The 19,216-nt window shown below is 55.5% G+C and overlaps 1 protein-coding gene across 4 annotated transcripts in view; it reads left to right on the top strand.

Moving 5' to 3' along the window:
* Window positions 1-8,997, top strand: part of Atp6v1c1 (ATPase H+ transporting V1 subunit C1) — a 42,938-nt gene extending 33,941 nt beyond the window's left edge. For all 4 annotated transcript variants that reach the window (XM_010612117.3, XM_010612118.3, XM_010612116.3 and 1 more), the window contains 5 exons: window positions 4,086-4,178; window positions 4,265-4,358; window positions 5,758-5,855; window positions 6,744-6,870; window positions 8,164-8,997. In XM_010612117.3, coding sequence (XP_010610419.1) covers window positions 4,086-4,178; window positions 4,265-4,358; window positions 5,758-5,855; window positions 6,744-6,870; window positions 8,164-8,259 — 508 coding nt within the window. In that variant the 3' untranslated portion in view covers window positions 8,260-8,997. The remainder of the gene's footprint in view (window positions 1-4,085; window positions 4,179-4,264; window positions 4,359-5,757; window positions 5,856-6,743; window positions 6,871-8,163) is intronic.
* The last annotated feature ends 10,219 nt before the right edge of the window (window positions 8,998-19,216 follow it).

Genomic DNA, 19,216 nt, shown 5'->3' with positions numbered 1-19,216 from the left:
TTTTTTCTTTCTTTTCTCCTAGTACTAGGGATTCAGTCTGGGGCCTTTGGAACCAAAGTACATCCCCTGCCATTTTGTATTTTTTATTTTGAGATGGGGTCTCGCTAATTTGCTAAGTTGCTCAGGCTGGGTTTGAACTTGCTGTCCTGCCTCAGCCTCCCAGAGTGCTACAGTCCCTGGTGTGCATTACCACACCCGGCTGATAATTTTATTTTTAGAGTGAACAGAGTCTAGATACTTGCAGGCTACTCTCCACTAGTCCTAAAAGATAGGCCAGGTCCTGCCTTCCAGGTGAAGGCAGGGGTGTTCATACCCGCAGGCCAGGCTGCGGCCTAAGGCAGAGGTGCCTCCATTGTACCTGCAGAATTATCGCTTTCCTTTTCTCCTGCTTTGGCTCTAAAAAAGTCTGATTAGTTCTCAAATGTACAGTTTTTTTCCTCATTGAGTTTATCGGTACATGTTAGGTATACAGTACAGTTACATTCATTATTGGGATCTTGTACCTTTACATGGCAGGTCTTGGTTCTCATTTTTTCCCCTGGTCCCCACCCTCCCTTCACCCCCTACATTTAGATCTTATTTACACTTTAAGTTTTCCACACCAGAGAAACTATTCGGTATTTACATGTGTGTCTTATTTATTTCACTTAAAGAGTATGGCCTCAGTGTGCATCCACTTTGCTATGAATGACTCTAGTTTCTCATGCTTTATGGCTGAGAAGTACTCCATTTTATAGAAAAATGACATCTTCTTCTTCTTCTTTTTTTTTTTTTTTTTTTTGGTTTTTTGAGACAGGGTCTCACTATGTAGTTGAGACTGACCTGGAACTCACTATGTAGCCCAGGCTGGTCTCCAACTCGCAGCGATCCTCCTGCCTCAGCCTTCCAAGTGCTGGGATTACAGGCGTGTGCTACCAGGCCCGGCTAAAACCACATCTTTATCCAGTCTCCAGCTGATGGGCAATTGGGCTGTTTCCAAGTTTTAGCTATTACAAACTGTGCCGCTATAAACATGGGTGTGCATATATCACTGTGATGTGATTCTTATAATTCTTTTGGGCAGATACGCAGCAGAGGGATGGCTGGGTCAGATAGAAGCTCTGGTCCCAGCTCTTTGAGGTACCTCCATGTTGATTTCCACAGTGGCTGCACCAGTCTGCAGTCCCACCAACCGGAGCAGGGATCCCATCTCCCACAACCCCGCCAACATTTGTTATTGGTTGATTTCTTGATAGCAGCCATTCTTTCTGGGGTGAGGTGGAATCTCAGTGTTGCTTTCATCTGCATCTCTCAGATGACCAGTGATGTGGAACATTTTTTCATAATGATTATTTGCCGCTTTTACTTCGTCTGAGAAATGTCTGTTTATTTCAGATGCTCATTTTTTTAAGAAACTTTAAAAGAACTCCTGGCTGTGGGCTGGCGACCTGCCGGCGTGGGGCATCTGCCAGGCGTGTGGTGGGCTGGGCTCAGCGCTGGCACTGATGGGCCAGCTCTCCATGCCTCTGCTGTCCCGTGTCCTCCATGTCTCGGAGCAGGGTGGGTGGCTGGGCTGGGACAGGACAGAGTGGCCTTGAGGTCCCGGAGAGCACAGACGAGGTGGGCCTTCATGGGATTCCTGTTGGCTGTTTTTGAGACAGGGTCTGGCTGTGTAGTCGGAGACCGGAGACCCTCAGAGATGGGGGGCAGCTGGGTGGAGCGTGGGCTTGGCTGGGGGGGTCAGTGGTGTGCGTGGGGCCCTGGTGGGCGCACTTCCCACGGGCAGGGTTCTGGCTGGGAGGAGCTGTTGCCCCTTCCCTCCCGGAGAGGCGGGGCTTCCAGCCCCTTCCCTTGCCTCACGTCCATCACTGCTGACTGTGCCTGGGGTTGAAATTGGCACCTCCTGGAGGATCTTGAGGTCGGAACCTTTGCTGCTGTCTGCAGGCTGCTGTCTTCTGCACCCTTGGCTTCTGTGAAGGATTTACTTCTGGGGTCTGAATCTCTGAGCCCTCTGGTGTGGGTTCTTTTGTTTGTTTTCTGACATTGTCTCCCTTGTCGCTTGGACTGGTGTCCCCTCCTAGTTACAAGTGGTCCCCCTTCCTCTGCCTCCTGAGGGCTGGGCCACAGGCAGGGCCACCGCACCTGTCCCCTGCATCTTTCCCAGGCGCCCCCTGTCGTCTGCATTCTTACGGAACTGCTTTTGACCTTGTCACTCCACACTGGCGGGGACTTGCTCTCCTCCTCGATTTCCTGCTGGCTGCCATCTGCCCCAGCGTGCCTGTTCCTCTGGGAGTGTCCCCCCCTGTGTCTCACACTCCTCCTGCTCACAGCACTGGCTGCTCCCCGATGGCGCTGGGTGGGCAGGGGTGGCATTGCTGACCACGCTCAGTGTGCACCAAATGGCTCCAAGGCAGTGGGCGCATAGCTGTGTTCCTGAGCTCGCAGTACTTCTCCTGGGACAGAGAAGGCAAGCCAGGTGCCCTTCAGGGGTCCCTGTTTGCTGTTTTCAAGACAGGGACTGGCTGTGTAGTAGAGGCTGTCCTTGAACTCATGACGAGCCTCCTGCCTCACCTCCCGAGTTGCTTTTGATAAGGTGATGGATATAGCAGGATCTAATCATAAGAGAAGATCTGCGTTTTGTCTTGGCTTTTTGGGGCAGTACTAGGTATTGGATCCAGAGCCTCACTCATAGCCCTGGGCTCTACCTCTGGGCCTCCTTTTCCATCTTGAGACAGGATCTCACTAAATTGCCACAGCGGGCCTCAAACTTGCAGTCTTCCTGCTTCGGCTTTCTGAGTAGCTGGGACTGCAGGTGTGCACCACTAAACCTGGCTCACTTGGCGTCTTTGATCATCAGGCTTTTTGGCTCACTGAATGATGTGCTGGCCATGCCAAGCATCGAGTGCTTTGAAATGGCTTCACAGCAGCATGCATTGTGCAGTTTGAGGGGATTGTGGCACTCAGGAGGCAGAGGCAGGCGAATTGCCATAAGTCCAAAGCCAGCCTGGGCTACAGACGTGTGAGATCTTGCTCCTCCCCCAAGAAAACCCTCAAACCAAAGTTATCTTTAAAGCCCATAGGCACTCCTTCAGTTCTATGAAATTTACTTTATTTTGGGGGTGCTTCACTGTAAATGAGAACTAAATGTTAACAGAACTACAGGGAAGCTGGGCATGGTGGCGCACACCTGTAATCCCAGCACTCGGGAGGCTGAGGCAGGAGGATTGCTGTGAGTTCGAGACCAAGCCTGGGCTACATAGTGAGTTCCAGGTCAGTCTCAACTACATAGTGAGACCTTGTCTCAAAAAACCAAAAAAAAACAAAACCAAAAACCAAAACAAAAACAAAACACCCCACAGGGAGCCGTGATGCTTGTGAGCAGTGGGTGTAGGATACAACAGTGCTGGTGTCACTTCGGACGTGGTGGTGTCCACTCAGCCCACGCGGTGCTGTCTGGTGATTATACCTCAGGAGAGGGGTTTGCTGAAAGCCACAGACTTAGAAACCCCCAGAACGTGGAAGACGGGGAGGGGAGGAGAGGGCCTGGGTACCTGCTCCCAGGCGCCTGTGCAGTCCCTGCAGGGGTGCTGTCCTGAGGAGCTGGTGGGTCTCTGGGACAGGGCCGTCAGGGCCGGTTTGAGGACCGTGCACGCGGCTGTCTGTGGTTGCATTCTGAAGGCTTCCAGGGATGTTCCAGAGCGGCTGCTATGACTGTCCTGGGTCAGGAGGGAGCCTGAGCTGTGTGGGCAGCACCGGTCACCGGGCCCAGTGTGGGCTGCGAGGTCGGGGGTGAGCAGGAGAGGGAGTGGCTGGTGTGGGAGCGCAGGGTGCGGCCCGGTGCCCTAGAAGCCTGTACCCGGCTTCCGATGCTCTGTCCCGGTTGGTGGTCAACTGTTGGCTCCTAAGAAGTTGGGCGATACAGGGTGCAGAGGCATCGGCACCAAAGCCTCGCTCTGGCAGTAAACCCTGCGTGGCCGCATGTTGCAGCAGAGGTGCTGGTGGCTTGGAAGGCCGTGGTCCCCTGAGCTTCCTCCCTCTGCAATTCCACCTCAGTAGGAGGACGGCGCTGAGGCTGAGCCATTAAGTGAGCTTCTCTTTTGTCCTAGCGTTCTCTCGGAGGACCAAGACAGCTACCTCTGCAATGTCACCCTGTTCAGGAAGGCTGTCGACGACTTCCGACACAAAGCCAGGGAGAACAAGTAAGTTCCCTCTGCCGCTCTTCTGTCTCTCTTGCTGGAGTGGGTGTCTGTGGTATGGACCGATCTGTTTTCTCCCCCAAATTCAGATTCATTGTTCGAGACTTCCAGTATAACGAGGAGGAGATGAAGGCGGACAAGGAGGAAATGAACCGGCTCTCTACTGACAAGAAGAAGCAGTTCGTACGTGTTCCGGTTCTCCCGATCCTCCTGCCACTGCGCTGAGCCCAGACAGGGACACTGCTTCCCCTGCCTGAGACTAGAGCTGTCCGATTTCACTTTAAGATATTTGGTGTCCTTTTGTGCTGAGTAATCAGAGTGTGTTTGCTCTGGACAGGCCTAGCTCAGGGAGTCACCCTTTGTACTAGCCCCCGTCTGTGTTTGAAGGCAGTGCCCGCTGGGTGTCGCTGTGGGGAAGGCTGTCTGTGGGTGAGGCTCTGCTCTCCCGTAAGAACACTCAGCCTTTAGTGAACTGATTCGCATTTACCCCGGTGAAGAGTGGGTGCCTGCATCCTCAGTGAGGGCGCTGAGGAGGCATTCGCTTGTGTGGCAGGGAAGCTCGAGGGGAGAGGGACAGGTGAGCTCCGAGAAACACCCAGGAATTTCACAGACTGCGTCCACGTCTCCGGGGGGTGGGACCTAACCAGGGCTGTAACCACCTTGTGAGGGAGGGTATAGAACCTGTTCAGAGAGACTTTGACCAAATATTTTTTCTCTGTTTTATTATCACTTTTGCTTAAATTGGTACATCATAGTAAAGCCTCATAATGTTATCCAAATGTTAGCTGGATTGATAGTACATTTCTTTGAAGTGTAAGGGAAGAGATTATTTAGTCTTTTTTTTTAAAAAGAGACATTTAATCATACTAAATACTGTAAAGCAGGCGTCGTAGCACACTCTGGGAGGCTGAGGCAGGAGGATCGCAAGTTTGAGCCCAGTCCGGGCAACTTGGCAACTTAGGCCCTGTCTCAAAATAAAAAATGGAAAAGGCTGGGATGCAGCTCAGTGAAGGCCCTGGGTTCAATCCCAGTACTGCCAATAGCCAGCCAGCCAGGCTGTGTAACAGAATCATTGCAAGGGTAGGCCGTGAAGAGGTTTCAGAGCCCCAGATCTCCCTGTCTTACAGAGGAGAACACTAAGAGTTGGGGGCAGTGACTGGCTCACTTTCATAACTGTTTTATCTGTGTTCCTGAGAAGTTATTTTTGAGTTGAATTTTATACATGCATATTAAGTACTTTAGAGTATAGCACATTCAGATTTTTATATTTTGGTTTTCAGACCCAGGACACCTGCTTAAACCACTTTTCATCGGTTTAAACTACTTTTGTAAAAATACCTTTCTCTGTGTTAGTGAGTTGGTTTAATTCATTCTAGTGTCGCGAGTGGGTGACCTGAGGGAGGCCCTGAGCTAAGATGGCCCAGCATCCATCGTAACAGCAACAATACACGAAGCTTCGGGAAGGGAACTGTGTGCGTTCATTCGCCTGTAGGTTACCAGCAGCTAGTTGCTCAGAAAAGATTTGAGCTTTTTGCCATTTCCAAGACCAGATTCATGGTAATCTTTTTTTTTTTTTTTAAAGGGACCACTTGTGCGGTGGCTGAAAGTGAATTTCAGTGAAGCATTTATTGCGTGGATTCACGTGAAAGCGTTAAGAGTTTTTGTGGAGTCTGTTCTAAGGTGAGGCGAGATGTGTCTGTCCCCCTTTCCCGCGGGAGGGAGCTGGTATGGAGACGGCAGTGTCACAGCTTCTCCGGGCAGTTTTGCCACGTCCTGGCACGCGGGGCAGAACCGGTGCTGCTGTCCTCATGGCTCCTTCTGAGTAAGATTAGGGAACTGGAGATTTTGAGCCACGTCCCTCAGCCCCTGGCTGGCGCACGGGACACTGTCTAGAGACTCGGTGGAAATGTGAGATTCCTGTGTCACATACGGGGACTTTGTCCAAAGCTGTAATTAGAAGGTGTCCGTTCTAAAGCAGTGACAGACCAGGGAGTGAATACCAAGCCCGGGGAGTCGCTCGTGTATGTGCCCAGCATCACCATGCTGCGTGGGGAGTGCATCACCATGGCTGTGGCCTCCCTAGGTACGTGGAGCTCTTCTGCCCCGTGAAGATCTCCTGGGGTTGGTCGGGTGTGCACGGTCACCAAGTGGAGATGGCACAGCCCAGCCTTGAGTTTGTTCGGAAGGCAGGGCCGTGGGTGTCCGGCAAGCAGTTGACCCCGACTGACACCATCTGGCACTCACTGGAGATACTGAGCATCCTGAGATGCTTAAGGCCTCACCCTGAAGTCCTCTGTCCCTTCGTCCTGTTAGAGAATAGTTCTGAGAAGTAACTGATCTGTAGCCAGGCTCACTGTTTACACTGATTAAATTTTTCAAAGTAGATGTAGCCCCAGGTGGTTTATTGCAGAAGAACCCACTGGCCTTACACGCTCCCTACTTCCGGAGAGTGCTCTGAGCCCTAGACTGGTGGGGACGCGAGGCATTTTATAGCGGCTTCTGGTCAGCGCCAGTCTTCCCTCATTCTCCTCGCGCCCGCGCTGACTTTGCGCTCTGTCCCCCACACAGGTATGGCCTGCCCGTGAACTTCCAGGCGATGCTGCTGCAGCCCAACAAGAAAACCATGAAGAAGCTGCGGGAGGTGCTGCACGAGCTGTACAAGCACCTGGACAGCAGCGCGGCCGCCATCATCGATGTGAGTGCGCAGGCGCGGACGCGGTGGGCCCGGATGAGGAAGTTGCGGGGAGGCGGCTGGCGCTTCCTGGGGTCTCGGGACCGGACCCCCACCCCTACCCCTACCCGTACCCCCGCGAGCCCTCACTGTCCACCACGCGTCTGCAGCTGCCGAGGCTGGGGCGCTGGTCAGTGCTGCGGGACCTGGAAGCTGCAGAGGGTAACTGAGCTGACGCTTTGTTCAGAAGCAACAGTCGCACACCAGCATTTTAAAGGGAACAGTCATTTCCATAAAATGGTTTCTTTTAAATAAGATATAAACATGCTGCCTGCCTGGCAAGCACAAGGACTTGAGTTTGATCCGCAGTAACCAGCCCCCCACCCCACCCCCCGCCAAAAGATATAAACAGGATGTAGCAAGCACAAACTTGAGTTTGATCCGCAGTAACCAGCCCCCCACCCCACCCCCCGCCAAAAGATATAAACAGGATGTAACCTTATGGGCTTTTATTTTTCGAATTTCCACATCTTGCTGATTTTTTCCCTTTCTTTCAGACATTAGAACCTCATATGTGCATTAATTAGAATTTTAAAAAGTTTTCCTTTTTGATAGAAGAAAACAAAGGAAATGCAGATAAAATGAATCTAGCTGTTTGATACATGTGCCTTATTACAACTTGCATATAGAAGAGCTATCTTTTAAACAGTGCACTGGATTATTTTTGTGTCATAACGTGGCTTATGATTGGACCAAAGTCTTGAGTTACCATCTGAATGCCAGCCACTTGTGCCTCCAGATGGTCTTGGATACAGACTTAACCCTTACAGAGTTCTGGAAGGAGCACAACAGCATCCTCTCCTGTGTGGGGCTCCCTGAGAAATCCTAGGGCAGTGTCTCTCAGGACACAGATCTGCCTTTGTGCAGGAGAGAGACTCTGAGGGCTGTGGAGAGGAGCCTGAGCCTGCACCGACAAACTTGACAGCCAGCCCTCGGGAAGGAATTGAATTTGTAAGTCAAGGGTCCACTGTACTGTAAGCCTAAGATTTAGAAAGGAAGGTTCTGTGGTCCGCATCCTGGGACAGCGGGGTCTGGTCCCATGCACACAGGCTTTGGAGGCAGCTCGGTGAGACTTTGTTGGTCAGGGTGCCCAGGGAAGCCGGCCTTTTCCTCCTGGCAGGCAGAGGGCCCTGTGCCCACCTCACTCAGTAGCAGTGCCCGTGTGTCGCCCCTGGCGGGTTCCCAGGGAAGACAAGGGCCGCGCTCTGTCCCCAGTCCCGTGGTACATCCCTGTCCGTGCTTATGCTTGCTCCACAGGCGCCGGTGGACATTCCCGGCCTCAACCTGAGCCAGCAGGAGTACTACCCCTATGTGTACTACAAGATCGATTGCAACCTGCTGGAATTCAAGTAGAGCACGCTGCTCCCGGACAGCCTGTCGCGTGTCGGTGTGTGCTAGGCTGCATACGGGGTACTTTAATTCTCTCTCCTTTGCCTGCTCCTCCCCTGCCCTGGTGAGTTCTTTCATAGTGCTCTGTGTCTCCACATTTTCTTTTTTAAGGGAAAATATATATATATATATTGTTTCTTTTTATTGATCAGGTCTGTAAATGTGAACTAAAAAAATCAGAGTTTATTTATGAACAGAGTAGTTTATTTGCAGAGCAGCCTTGTCCCTTGGTCCTGTGGTCTGCACTCGCTGCACCGCTGCTGTGGTGCCCAGCCCTGCAGACCGACGCGGGGGCCCTTCACCATCCGCTCTGCACGCGTAGCCGTAGCCTCCGTAGTTCCTGCACTGTGATGTAGCTGTGCTGCTCTTCAGGCCTGTGCTTCCGAATGCTCCTCCGTGCGACCTGAGCACTGTCCGCACCCGCAGGAGGGAATAAACTGCCCGTGTAAAGCTGTGTTCTGTGTGTGACTCGGCAGCGGAGGACCGCGCTCGGCTGGCGCGCCATGCCCTTCTGGATCCCGTCACCCCACCGGGCTGTCCGCGTCTTGACTCGCGCGTGATGTAATTGTGCCAAATTCGGGTCGGAGCAGAGTGGAAGATTACTTTTCAGTACTGAACGGTGTTCCCAGTTGGACGCCAGGCGCTCTCTCCCCGGGGATGAGGCCTGAGGGCCCACTTGGAATAAAGTACAGCAAAACCATGCAGCTTAGTCATGTGTTTTGTCCAGGTCTCTGTTTCATGTGTGTGCTGCTGAAGAACTGTAATTATAAAAGCCTTCATTTCTGTCCTTGTGACGTGGTCTGGGAGCCGTGCCATTGGCTGGCTGTGGCTTCTAAAGGCTCTGAGGGGAGCAGCTCAGTTTTGCGTGGCGGCCGAGGTGTACAGAGAGGGCTCCGTGACGGGGCCACCTCTTTGCACACTGGCCCTGTGCAAAGGGGTTGACTTTCCCCTCCGGGTGTCTCTGAACTCTTCCTTTCCTTTCAGAAAATCAGTCTCCAGAATCCTAAGTTTGGAATTTGCTGTTGTTCATCAAACAAACAGGTCTACAAAGCAGAACAGGGCTGCACCCAGTGCCCGGCTCCTCTGGGGGGTGTTGTCCTTCCTGCCCTCTTCTGTGGCTCTGTCTTGTCACACACAGCCAGCTTTCGCTACAAACAGGCTCAGGCCGCCACTGCCCACCCGCCCCTCCACGCTGTTTTTCACGGAGTAACTGTGCCCACACGGCTATGTCCTCGTCCTTGCCCCGCTGCCTGGTGGCGGTCACCTGCGTACTGTGGTTTATCCAGCCTGCCACCATCCGTAGCCTCCCGTATTCTGTTCCGTGAGAGATCATGCACGTGGAGTTTGTGGGACGGTAGGGTCTGCCCCTGCCGGGCTGCTGCCGGAACCCTAACTCTAGACACCTTTGGAGTAAGGCTTTGTTTTCCCTTTCCTGCGGTGAAGAGGAGGCTGAAGATGTTTGGCTGTGCGGTCTTCTGCAGGTGTTCTTTGAGTCTTCGCGTCTGTGAGATGGGGCTGTCTCTGTCTGACAGCTAACAACTGGCAGCCCCACGTGGCAGGTGATGTGTGAGGTCATAGCCAGACAAGGCAGCCTCCCCACAGAGCAGACTGGGACGGCATCCAGCTGGTGTCTGGTGGACGGCAGACCTGGCTGGCAGGCTCTGTGGTCCCCGGCTACCCTTTTGGGACAGGGCAGGTGCATGCCCCGTGCCAGTCTGATCCGTGGACTGACAGGTATGTGAGATCTTTTCACTGGGAGTTTCAGGTCCATGCTGGTGTGGGGCTGCAGGTGAGAAAGAACGACACAGGTGGGGCAAGTGGTGGACTCTGACAGTGGCAGAGCCGTCTGGATGTCCCCAAGTTCCGTCCATGTGGGTTGGTTTTTATAGTTCGTGGAGGCCAACATCCCTGGGTAGCAGTGTCCTGCCCGCTTCCTTTCCAAGAGCTTCCTGGTTCTTCTAGGGCAAAACGCAGATAACTCTGAGGTCCTAAACTTTCAGCGACCAGCCCCATCTGCTGCCTGGACAACAGGGTGTCCTGGACAGGAGGGGACCCGTTGTCCTTGCGAAGGGATTTCTTTGTAAAAAGCTACAGGCTGAGTCAGAGTCAGAATTCGGACCTAAGATTCTGACCACTTAGTTCTTCCTGTTCCCCACCTGAGGTCTGTCAGGTGCTGTGGGAGCCAGACGTGGCCAAGCAGGACTGAGGGAGTATGGACTGGTCGTCGGCCCCAGCCCGGGTGCCTGCCTCCGAGCACCCCTGTCATCTCACCGACGTCATGAAGGCCTTGCACCTGTTTGTTCTAGAGAAAGCAGGGAGAGCTTTGCCAGTTCTTGTGGAACAGAACACGTGAGGCTGTGGACGGTGGCAGGCTGGATAAACCACGGCACACAGGTGACCGCCACCAGGCAGCGGGGCAGAGTCCTTGTCTCTGAATTGAGGTTCACCTGTTGGATTCATGATGACTTTCGAGGCCATTATTTTCCTAGCAGAGAGTGCTAGATCACCGGGTTGATGTCTGAATGTCATCTGCCCTTAATTGGGGAGCTGTTCTGCCCTGTAGCGGCCCGACCTTCTAAATATTTTTCTGTCCGAACCCCAGGACCTCTGGAAGGGAAAGGGTCAAAGTCAAGCCAGGGTTTTGAGCACCACAGAAAAAGCAGGAGAGAGGACAAGCAGGAATGGCCAGAACTAGGCAAGAAGAGGCCATACCAGAGCAGTGGGCAGTGACCGAGAGGGGCCTGGTGGGCTCAGTGCTGGGGTCGGTGGCTGAGTCCACGGTCTTCTTGGGGATTTAACAGAAAAGCACCTGTCTGGAGTGGGCTCTGGCTTCGGGCTGTTTTCATGTGGTTCTGGGCTCTCCTCTCCTAACGGACAGATCCCACCTGTGGCCTTCGCAGAAGCGCTGTGCAGGGGGAGCCTCAGGTGCGGGGTTGGGTGGGGGTTGGGGGGCTGGTGTGAGGCGAGAGAGGGCCTTTGACTAGGGAGCGGGCAGGGCACCTGGAACTCAGGCCCAGGGACCTGCCGTGTCCTGGGTGTGCGGACGACTTGCTGGACAGATCGTACTCCCTCCACTCTCACCACAGGCTGCCATCCATGTGGCCTGGCTCTGATTTGCAGCATGGATTTCGGCAGGGCTGCAGGGACCGTGACTGCATGGTCCCGATGTCTTACCACAAGGGGGCGCCGTGGCACCACAGGGATGCAGTGGGTTGGTTCTGAACTGCAGTGTAGAGTCGCCAAGGTGAAGAGAAGCTGCCCCTGCTAGAGCTCTGGTTTGGGCAGTCGCTGCACACACCTGTGAAGAAAGTGCTCAGAAAGCACCAGATGACTGCTCAACTTGTGACTTAATCCAGTCCTAGACTGGAACATGGCTAGTGGGGCAGAGGGACAGAAGTTTAAATCTTTGTTTCTGGCTTTGGTTTTTGGTGTGGGCTCTCCTGCCTCAGCCTCCTGACTGCTGTGGTTCCAGCTGTGCCCCGCCATGCCTGTGGTGTTTCGTGTCTTTCTGTGAATGACTCTGTGTGGCTGCGGCACCGCCCTGCACTCCAGCAGCATCTGCTCACTGCCAGACTGTTTCCCCCACACCGGAGGCCGGGAGGTGAGGCCCACGCCGTGACTCAGTGCTCGGAGCCTGGGCTGCACAGACGCCGAGGCCCAGCCGTGCCTGCTGAGTGAGCGGCGCTGTGCAAGTTTCACTACAGATTTGTTTTGATGGCATGATTGGACTTTTTTTTTTTTTTAAATTTGTGAGACAGCGTCTTGCTGTGTAGTTCAGCCCGTCTTTGAACTCACCATGCAGCCCAGGCTGGCCCTGAACTCGTGGCCATCCTCTTATCTCAGCCTGAGTGCTTTGATGACAGGCGTGAGCACGCCAGCTCCAGGTGCTACCCCGGTGACGGAGACGCCCCAAAGCCAGAGGCAGAGGCAGCGCCGCTCTGTTCTACGTTTCTTCTTGGCCCCTGGGCCCCTCTGCCCTCTCCGTGGCTCACTTTCTCTGAGCCGGCTGGCCTTTGTGGGGGCTCTTGGCTTGGACCATGGGGGGCAGGGAAAGAGCTTTACTCCTGATCTGACAGGAGGGGGAAGAAGGAAGCGTTGGGTGCCCCGGGTCTGGGAGAGGACAAGTGTCACCTCTGTTACAGGCTGGATTCTTGCCGGTCAAAAGTAGTCCAGGTCCTTGTTTTGAACAAAGAATTGGATAAACCAAGCCCCAAAACGGTGCCAAATGGGCGTGGGAGAAGAAACCAGCTCTGCAGAGCAGACGGGCTGAACAAGTGTTGGGGACTTGAGAGTGAGGCCTGCATCTTGGAAGCTCGTCCTGCCTGCTGTTGTGGGCTGGGGCAGGGCCCAGAAGGCAGGACGCTAGCCTGCCTGGGCCCCTTTCTGCGCCAGGTCCCCTGCCCTGAGAACCTTTGTCCCCTTGCAGAGGAAGCGGGGTGCTCGTGGACCCACAGGGCCTAACTGTTGTCCCTCAGGCTGATCAGGTGGTGAGGAAGGTGCTGAACCAGCCATGCCCGGGTGTTTGGGGATGGAGCAGAGTCCCCGGCAGGGACCTTCCGGACTCGGCCTGTGTGACTCGGCCTGTGTGACTCAGCCCGTCGTCCGGTGATGGCAGGGTCACTGTCTTCTTTCTCCCATGCTGTCACAGCTCCACACATGGCTGGCTGTGACTCAGAGGCTCCCAGCAGGTGACCGGAAGGGAGCTGTAGCCAGCGGCCACGTCCTGTCTCCCAGCACCAGGCCACATGAACAAGGGTGGCGGGGGAGGTCACCTTGCACATCCCCTGCTCTGCGCAGCCTCTGGGAGCGCCATGGGGCGTAATTAGAGCCACCGATCTGGAAGAAGCCACTTGAGTTAACTGGGCAGGGAGGCTGCTGCCGCCACTGCCACTGAACACACAGAACTGGGGAGCGATTTGTGGGGGGAGCGGTTGTGGTGCACAGGCCGCCCCCACACGGCCCCTTCCGGACAGCTCCGTGTGGGACAGTGGCAGCCTCGTGTCCTGCCTGACTGCTGTGGGTCGGTCCAGGACGTTGCTGGGTCTTCTGAGGGGCGGAGCGGAGCTGACCCCAGCAGAAGCTGGAGCCCTGGAGGGGCCATGGGGGGAGCAGGGACGAGCAGCCGCCTCCCACTGGAGCCAGGGAAACACCAGCCAGCTGTGGTCACAGCACTTGGGAGGCTGAGGCGGGGTAGCTGTGAGTTTGAGGCCAGCCTGGGCTTCACGGCAAGATCCTGTCTCAAAGCCAAGGCAGAGTTCAGCCTGAGCTTGGGGGCCAAGCCCAAGGCTCCGTGTGGAGAGCCGGGCCCAGCGCGACCCAGTGTTCTGCAGTTGGTGCGACTCGGTGGTGGGGCGAGTGCAGGGCACGTGCTTGGTTCCTGGAGGCCCAGGGTTTGATCTCCTGCGGTGAAAGTAAAGGATTTACTCAGTTCTTCCTGTTGGAAATAAAGGATCCCTTTCCTGTTTCTCTGAGTGTCTGTTTACCTTGTTGCACTGGAAGTGGTCATTTCCGTCTGAAATGTGTGAGTCCTCCTGAAGGCCGGGGACGCGGCTGGTTCTCCTGGGCGCCTAGGGAGCCAGCGTCTCTGCCAAACAAACAACGAGCACCGCAGGCTCCAGTGCCCTCGCCCCTGTGCTGGGTGGGCAGAGACTTCCCTCGCAGGCTCTACTCCCGGCCTCTCTCATGCAGAGTGGAATCGGGCTGTGCCGTCCTGTCACTGTCCATTTTGAAGACGTGAAGGAAGGACAGCAGCACCTGCTTGATGACAAGATGAGCGCCCAGCCGATTCCCATGTGCAGTCTGCAGCTGGGACTAGGCTTACGCAGTGCTGCATTGCACCCCATTCTCCACTGCCTTGGGCTCTGGAGCGGTTTTTATTGTTTATTTTTTGAGACAGGGTCTTGCTCTGTAATTCAGGCTGGCCTTGAACTCACTATGTAGCCCAGGCTGGCCTTGAACTTGCAGCGATCCTCCTGATTCAGCCTCCCAAGTGCTGGGATCACAGGTGTGTGTCACCACGCTAGGGTGAGTTTTTGCTGTTCTGTGGTACTGCAGGTGGAACCCAGATCTTTTGCACTGAGCTGCATCCCCAGCCCTGTTTGTTTGTTTAGTTTGAGGCAGGGTCTCACTGAATTCCCCAGGCTAACTTTGAACTTACTTGAACTAAGTGAACTCTGGCCCCAGCCTCTAAGGAGCTGGGTTGCAGGGGTGCGGCCCGCACTCAGCTCTGCAGTGTTGGTGCGTGTGTTCCCAGCAGTCGCATCTGTGTCTGTGCCCCCCACGCCTGTCCCGGGTCTGGGAGAGGACAAGTGTCACCTCTGTTACAGGCTGGATTCTTGCCGGTCAAGAGTAGTCCAGGTCCTTGTTTTGAACAAAGAATCAGACAAACCAAGCCCCAAAGATGGTGCCAAATGGGCGTGGAAGAAGAAACCAGCTCTGCAGAGCAGACTTGGGCTGAACAAAGAGGAAGAGAAGGACAAACAAAAATAAAAGTGCACACGCCGTCTGGGAAATGCTGCATCTGTGGTTACTGTGCAAACTCGGGGCTCGAAGGACTCCTGCGGCCAGTCTCCACGGTGCCCTGGGACCTTGTGACTGACAGGTCCCGCTCATTTCCCAGGGGGCTTTGCCAGGCCCTGCCCTGTCCCACCTGACTGTGTCATAAGTAAGGTCTCTTCTGGGACACTGCCCAAGAGTGAGGGTCCCACGTTGCTGGTTCACTTCCTGGTGGATCTGGAAGGAAGGGACTTGTCCCAGCTCGTGTCGCCACAGAACAGCACTGGCACAAATTTCTATCCCAGGACACGGCCCCTGAGCCAGGCCGCTGGCACCTCGGCAGCCACACTGCGTGTTCTGGGGCGGTGCTTTCTCTTCTGACTCCACGGTGCTCCTGTGTCCTCCTGGCCTGGCCGCGTTCTGTAGCGGGGCTTGTCCTTTAGAAGCGCAGCTTGCTCCAGTCCTCGGTATGCATGAGGGAAACCCATGTGTCCTCAGGAAGGCTTGTGTACGAACGTCTGGAGCTTTTTTTTTTTTTTTTTTTGGTACCAGGAATTGAACTCAGGACCTTGCGCTTATGATGCAGGAATCACTGAGCAGAACCACTGAGCTAAATCCCTGGTCCAAGGTGCAGTTTTATTCATGAGGCCAAACGGCCTTCGACAGTGAATGGGTGACCACAGTGGGGTGTCTGGGCAGCGGAGCAGCCCAGGGGCCCGTGGGGAGCTGGCTGCACCCGGAAGTGTGTCTTAGTCTGTGCTGCTGGGCTCCAGCCCTAGACCCAGGCTTTCCTAACCTCGCAGATCTCGGGGGTACACCTGCGGCTGGCCCTGGGGAGGGTGCTCGGACACTGCTCTGCGTCCCCTCGGCCGGCCGGCAAGGGGCAGGATGCCCGGGGCCTGCTCACAGCCCACTCAGGTGGCCCAGCCCCGTCCTGCCCCTGTGGCCTGGCCCTGCCCACCACTCTTCTTGTTGGGCCCTGCGTGTGCCCAGCGGGCTGAGAAGCATGGCGCGTGCTCCCTGGGCTTCCCGCGTGCACCGAGGACGAGGAAATTTCAAGTATCACACGCAGAGGAGGAGTAAGCGCTCTCTCTCTCTCTCTTTTTTTTTTGGTACCGGAGTTCCCCGGTCCTTGTGCTTGCAAGGCAGACCACCGAACCGCTGAGCTAAATCCCCAGCCTTTACGAGTACACTCTCTTACACATAAAACTCGAAGCTTAAAAGATGCACCTTGGGTCGTGTGCAGCCTCTGCTTGTCAGGCTCAGCCCGGCAGGGCCCCCAGCAGCCGCGAGCTCCAGCACCCCGTGGCAGGGGTGGGGCAGCCCCAGGGTCCTGCCCGGCAGAACGGAAGTCCTTGCTGATGATGGGGCCGTGCATTGGGAGCGCCCCCCCCCACTGGTCCCCAGCTGTACGTCATTCCCAGGGGCAGGCTGGGGATACTGCCCTGAGATGGAATTCAGTGTTTTAGTTTTAATTACTTCATTTTATTTTATTTTTTGTTTTGTTTTGTTTTTTGAGGCAGTGTCTTGATGTGTAGTTCAGGTTGGCCTTGAACTCACTGTGTAGCAATCCTCCTGCCTCAGCCTCCTGAACGCTGCGATCACAGGCTCAGGCTAGGTTTTCATGCACCCAGTATCTATTGCCTTCCCACCTTGGCAAGGGAAGTGGCATCACCTCACTCTGTGAATGAGGGAACCAAGAGCCAGCATGGGAGGTGCCCAGGTCCCTAGGGTCAGGTGTCCCCACAGGGGGGCTCTTCCACCAACGTGCGTGGCAGCTTGTGGCTTGTTTCCGGGGGTCCGAGGCCCTGAGTGCGACCTCCCTGGCTTGGTCTGGGCTGGGGTGGGGTGTTCTAGGCAGTGCAGAGGGAGGGACTTCGGGAATAAGCAGGAGCCGTGTAGGGCATCAGCATGGGTGAGACTGTGCCCCCTAGGCAAGGTCTTTGCAGGGGAGCTGAGGCCTCTTCTTCCCGGGACTGCGTCCTCTGAGGGAAAGGAGAGGGGTGCGGAGCTGAGGCACACCAAGGAGCGCTGGGGACCGAGCCCACAACCTGACTGCAGCCTCAGCGAGGGCACACTCCTCCACGAGCTCCGCCCCTGACCGCCCCGCGGAAGAGCTGCCGCCACTGTCCCTGGGGCCACCACCCTTGCAGGCCATCCTGGCGGGTGCTGGAGAAGGAGCGTGGCCCGGCTTGGAAGAGCCACTTGGCCCACTCCTGTCTGCCTCTGGCTGGTGCCAGAGGCCCTGCTGCCCCAGGACTCGCAGCAGGGCAGGAGTGACCATCCCTCGCCATCACCTCTCGGGAAGCAGCTCCCTGCAGGTCCCAGGTGGGTGCTGGGTGCATCGGCACCGTCCTGATGTCCCACATCACAAGAGCTGGGGACCGGAGGAGAGGAGGCTGGGAGGGGGCTGGGAGAGGGCTGAGGACAGGCAGAAGCGTCTCCTGGAGCCCTTTTCTGTCCGGTTCCTATCCCCACCCCAAAGTGCCTGCAAGTCCACCCCCCATCCCATGTAGGAGGAGCCCAGGGGCCTACACCTGGGCCTGCCCGAGGTGGGCATGGTGGCAGCTTGACAGGCAGGGGACAGGGCCGCCACACTGCAGGATACGGACCCCGCAGAAGACCGCTGAGGGAGTCTGCCTACAAGGAGCTCTTTCCCTGGATGACCGGGGCCAGCAGTGGGCAGTGAGAACGGGCCCGGGCTGGGGACCTGCGCTTGTCCCCTCACAGACCAACCCCAGGCGGAGAGGACTCATCCTGGCGTGCTGCCCTGGGCCTTCTATCCATGTGGGGGACTCAGTGGCCAGGGCAGTGGGAAGGTTCCAGTGTCCCTGCCTGGGTTGGGCTTTAGAACCTGAGTGAGGCTGAGCTTTAGCCAGGTCTGAGGCAGAGGCGGCAGCACTGGGCTTTCTGCTGCCAGGAGGGGCCGAGTCCTAGTACACGGTGATCGGAGCTGGCGGCCTTCTCAGATGCTGCCTTCTCTGTGTGTGCCACAGTCACAGTGCGATGGCCTCAGCCCCCGATCCCCTCCCGGGAAAGTGCAGCCTCCTCTGTGTGGCACCCAGGGCGCAGGTTAAACAGTCAAACCCAGGGGATGAGAAGCCACTGTGCTCTTCAGCTGCGTTCTGATTGAGTGGTAAAAACACGTCTCTGGGATGCTGTCTGCTTCCAGAAAAAGGAAAAGCGCCTATTCCCTAAGCGTGCTTTGTGGAAGAGGTGGCAGGATACCAGGGTGCTGGAAAACAGGTGGGAGACATTCGGTCCTCCTGTGGCTGGAACAGCTGCAGGCTGGGGGAGAGCATGAGGGGTGCCACCTCCTGCCAACTCGGGGGCTTGGCTCATGCTGCCGGCCCCTCACCTCCTTCACGCTGTGCCAGGCTTCGATTGAAAACATTTGAGGAAAGATTGCATCAGCTCTAAACATGGACAGGCTTTTTTCTTGTCACCAATCCCTTCACAGCAGGTGAAGGCAGCCATTTTTACATTGTTTTAAGTACTTGTTTTTTTATGTTTTTGAGGCATGGTCTCACTATATAGTCCAGGCTGGCCTTGAAATCACTGTGTAGCCCAAGCTGGGCTTGAACTCACAGCAACCCCCCTGCCTCAGCCTCCCAAGTACTGGGATTCCGGTGTGCACTGCCATACCTGACTTAGAGTAAGTATTGTAGGTCACCTGGAGAAGATGTGGAATATGTGGGAGGGTGCTGTTGCACATCAGGGATTGAGCGTGCAAGGGTTTGGTGTCCACAGTGGTTCCTGGACCAGCACCCAAGGGTGCTAAGGGATGACTGGATGTGCTGAACACTATTAGGACTTCCTTGGTGAAGAGTAGTAGAAACCCAACTCAAAGCAGCTTAGGCTGGACCATGCACTGGTTGCTGGAACCGGGGGGCTTGGGTGTATTTGGAGTTAGGCACGGCTTGTTGGAGGGCTGCTTCGCTCTTGCAGCCCAGCTCTCCCATTTCTGCCTCACCCCATCCCAAGCATCCCTCACTTGAAGGGCAAGTTAGTTCCTGGCCCTGTCTGTCTTCCACGTGCCCTTCTCCCTAGCTCAGCAAACGCAGGAAGAAGTGGTTTGAGTGTTCGCTTCTTGTTGCTGGACAAAGTACCTGAGAAAAATGAACTTAAAAGAGGGAAGGATTGCTGTGGCCCATTGTTTCAGAGGTTCAGTCCGTGGTCTGCTGGCTCCATCGTGGATTTTGTTTTTTGGTTTTTTGTACTGGGGATTGAACTCTGGCCCTTGCACTTGCAAGGCAGTTGTGGTGCTGCTGAGCTGAATCCCCAGCCTTATGATTTTTAAGTCTGTGGGGAGGCGGAAGGTGTGGCGGAGGACAACTGCTCACCTCATGGTGGCCAGGAAGCAGAGAAAAAGCCAGACAGGAAGGGGCAGGGCCAGGTGCAGCCCCCAAGTCCACAAGTCCCAGCT

The sequence above is a fragment of the Fukomys damarensis genome, unplaced genomic scaffold, assembly GCF_012274545.1.
Source record: "Fukomys damarensis isolate Sample0158 unplaced genomic scaffold, DMR_v1.0_HiC HiC_scaffold_5, whole genome shotgun sequence".
Lineage (NCBI taxonomy): Eukaryota > Metazoa > Chordata > Mammalia > Rodentia > Bathyergidae > Fukomys > Fukomys damarensis.
The sequence above is the reverse complement of the archived record's forward strand: the minus strand, read 5'-3'. Positions and strand labels throughout refer to the sequence as shown.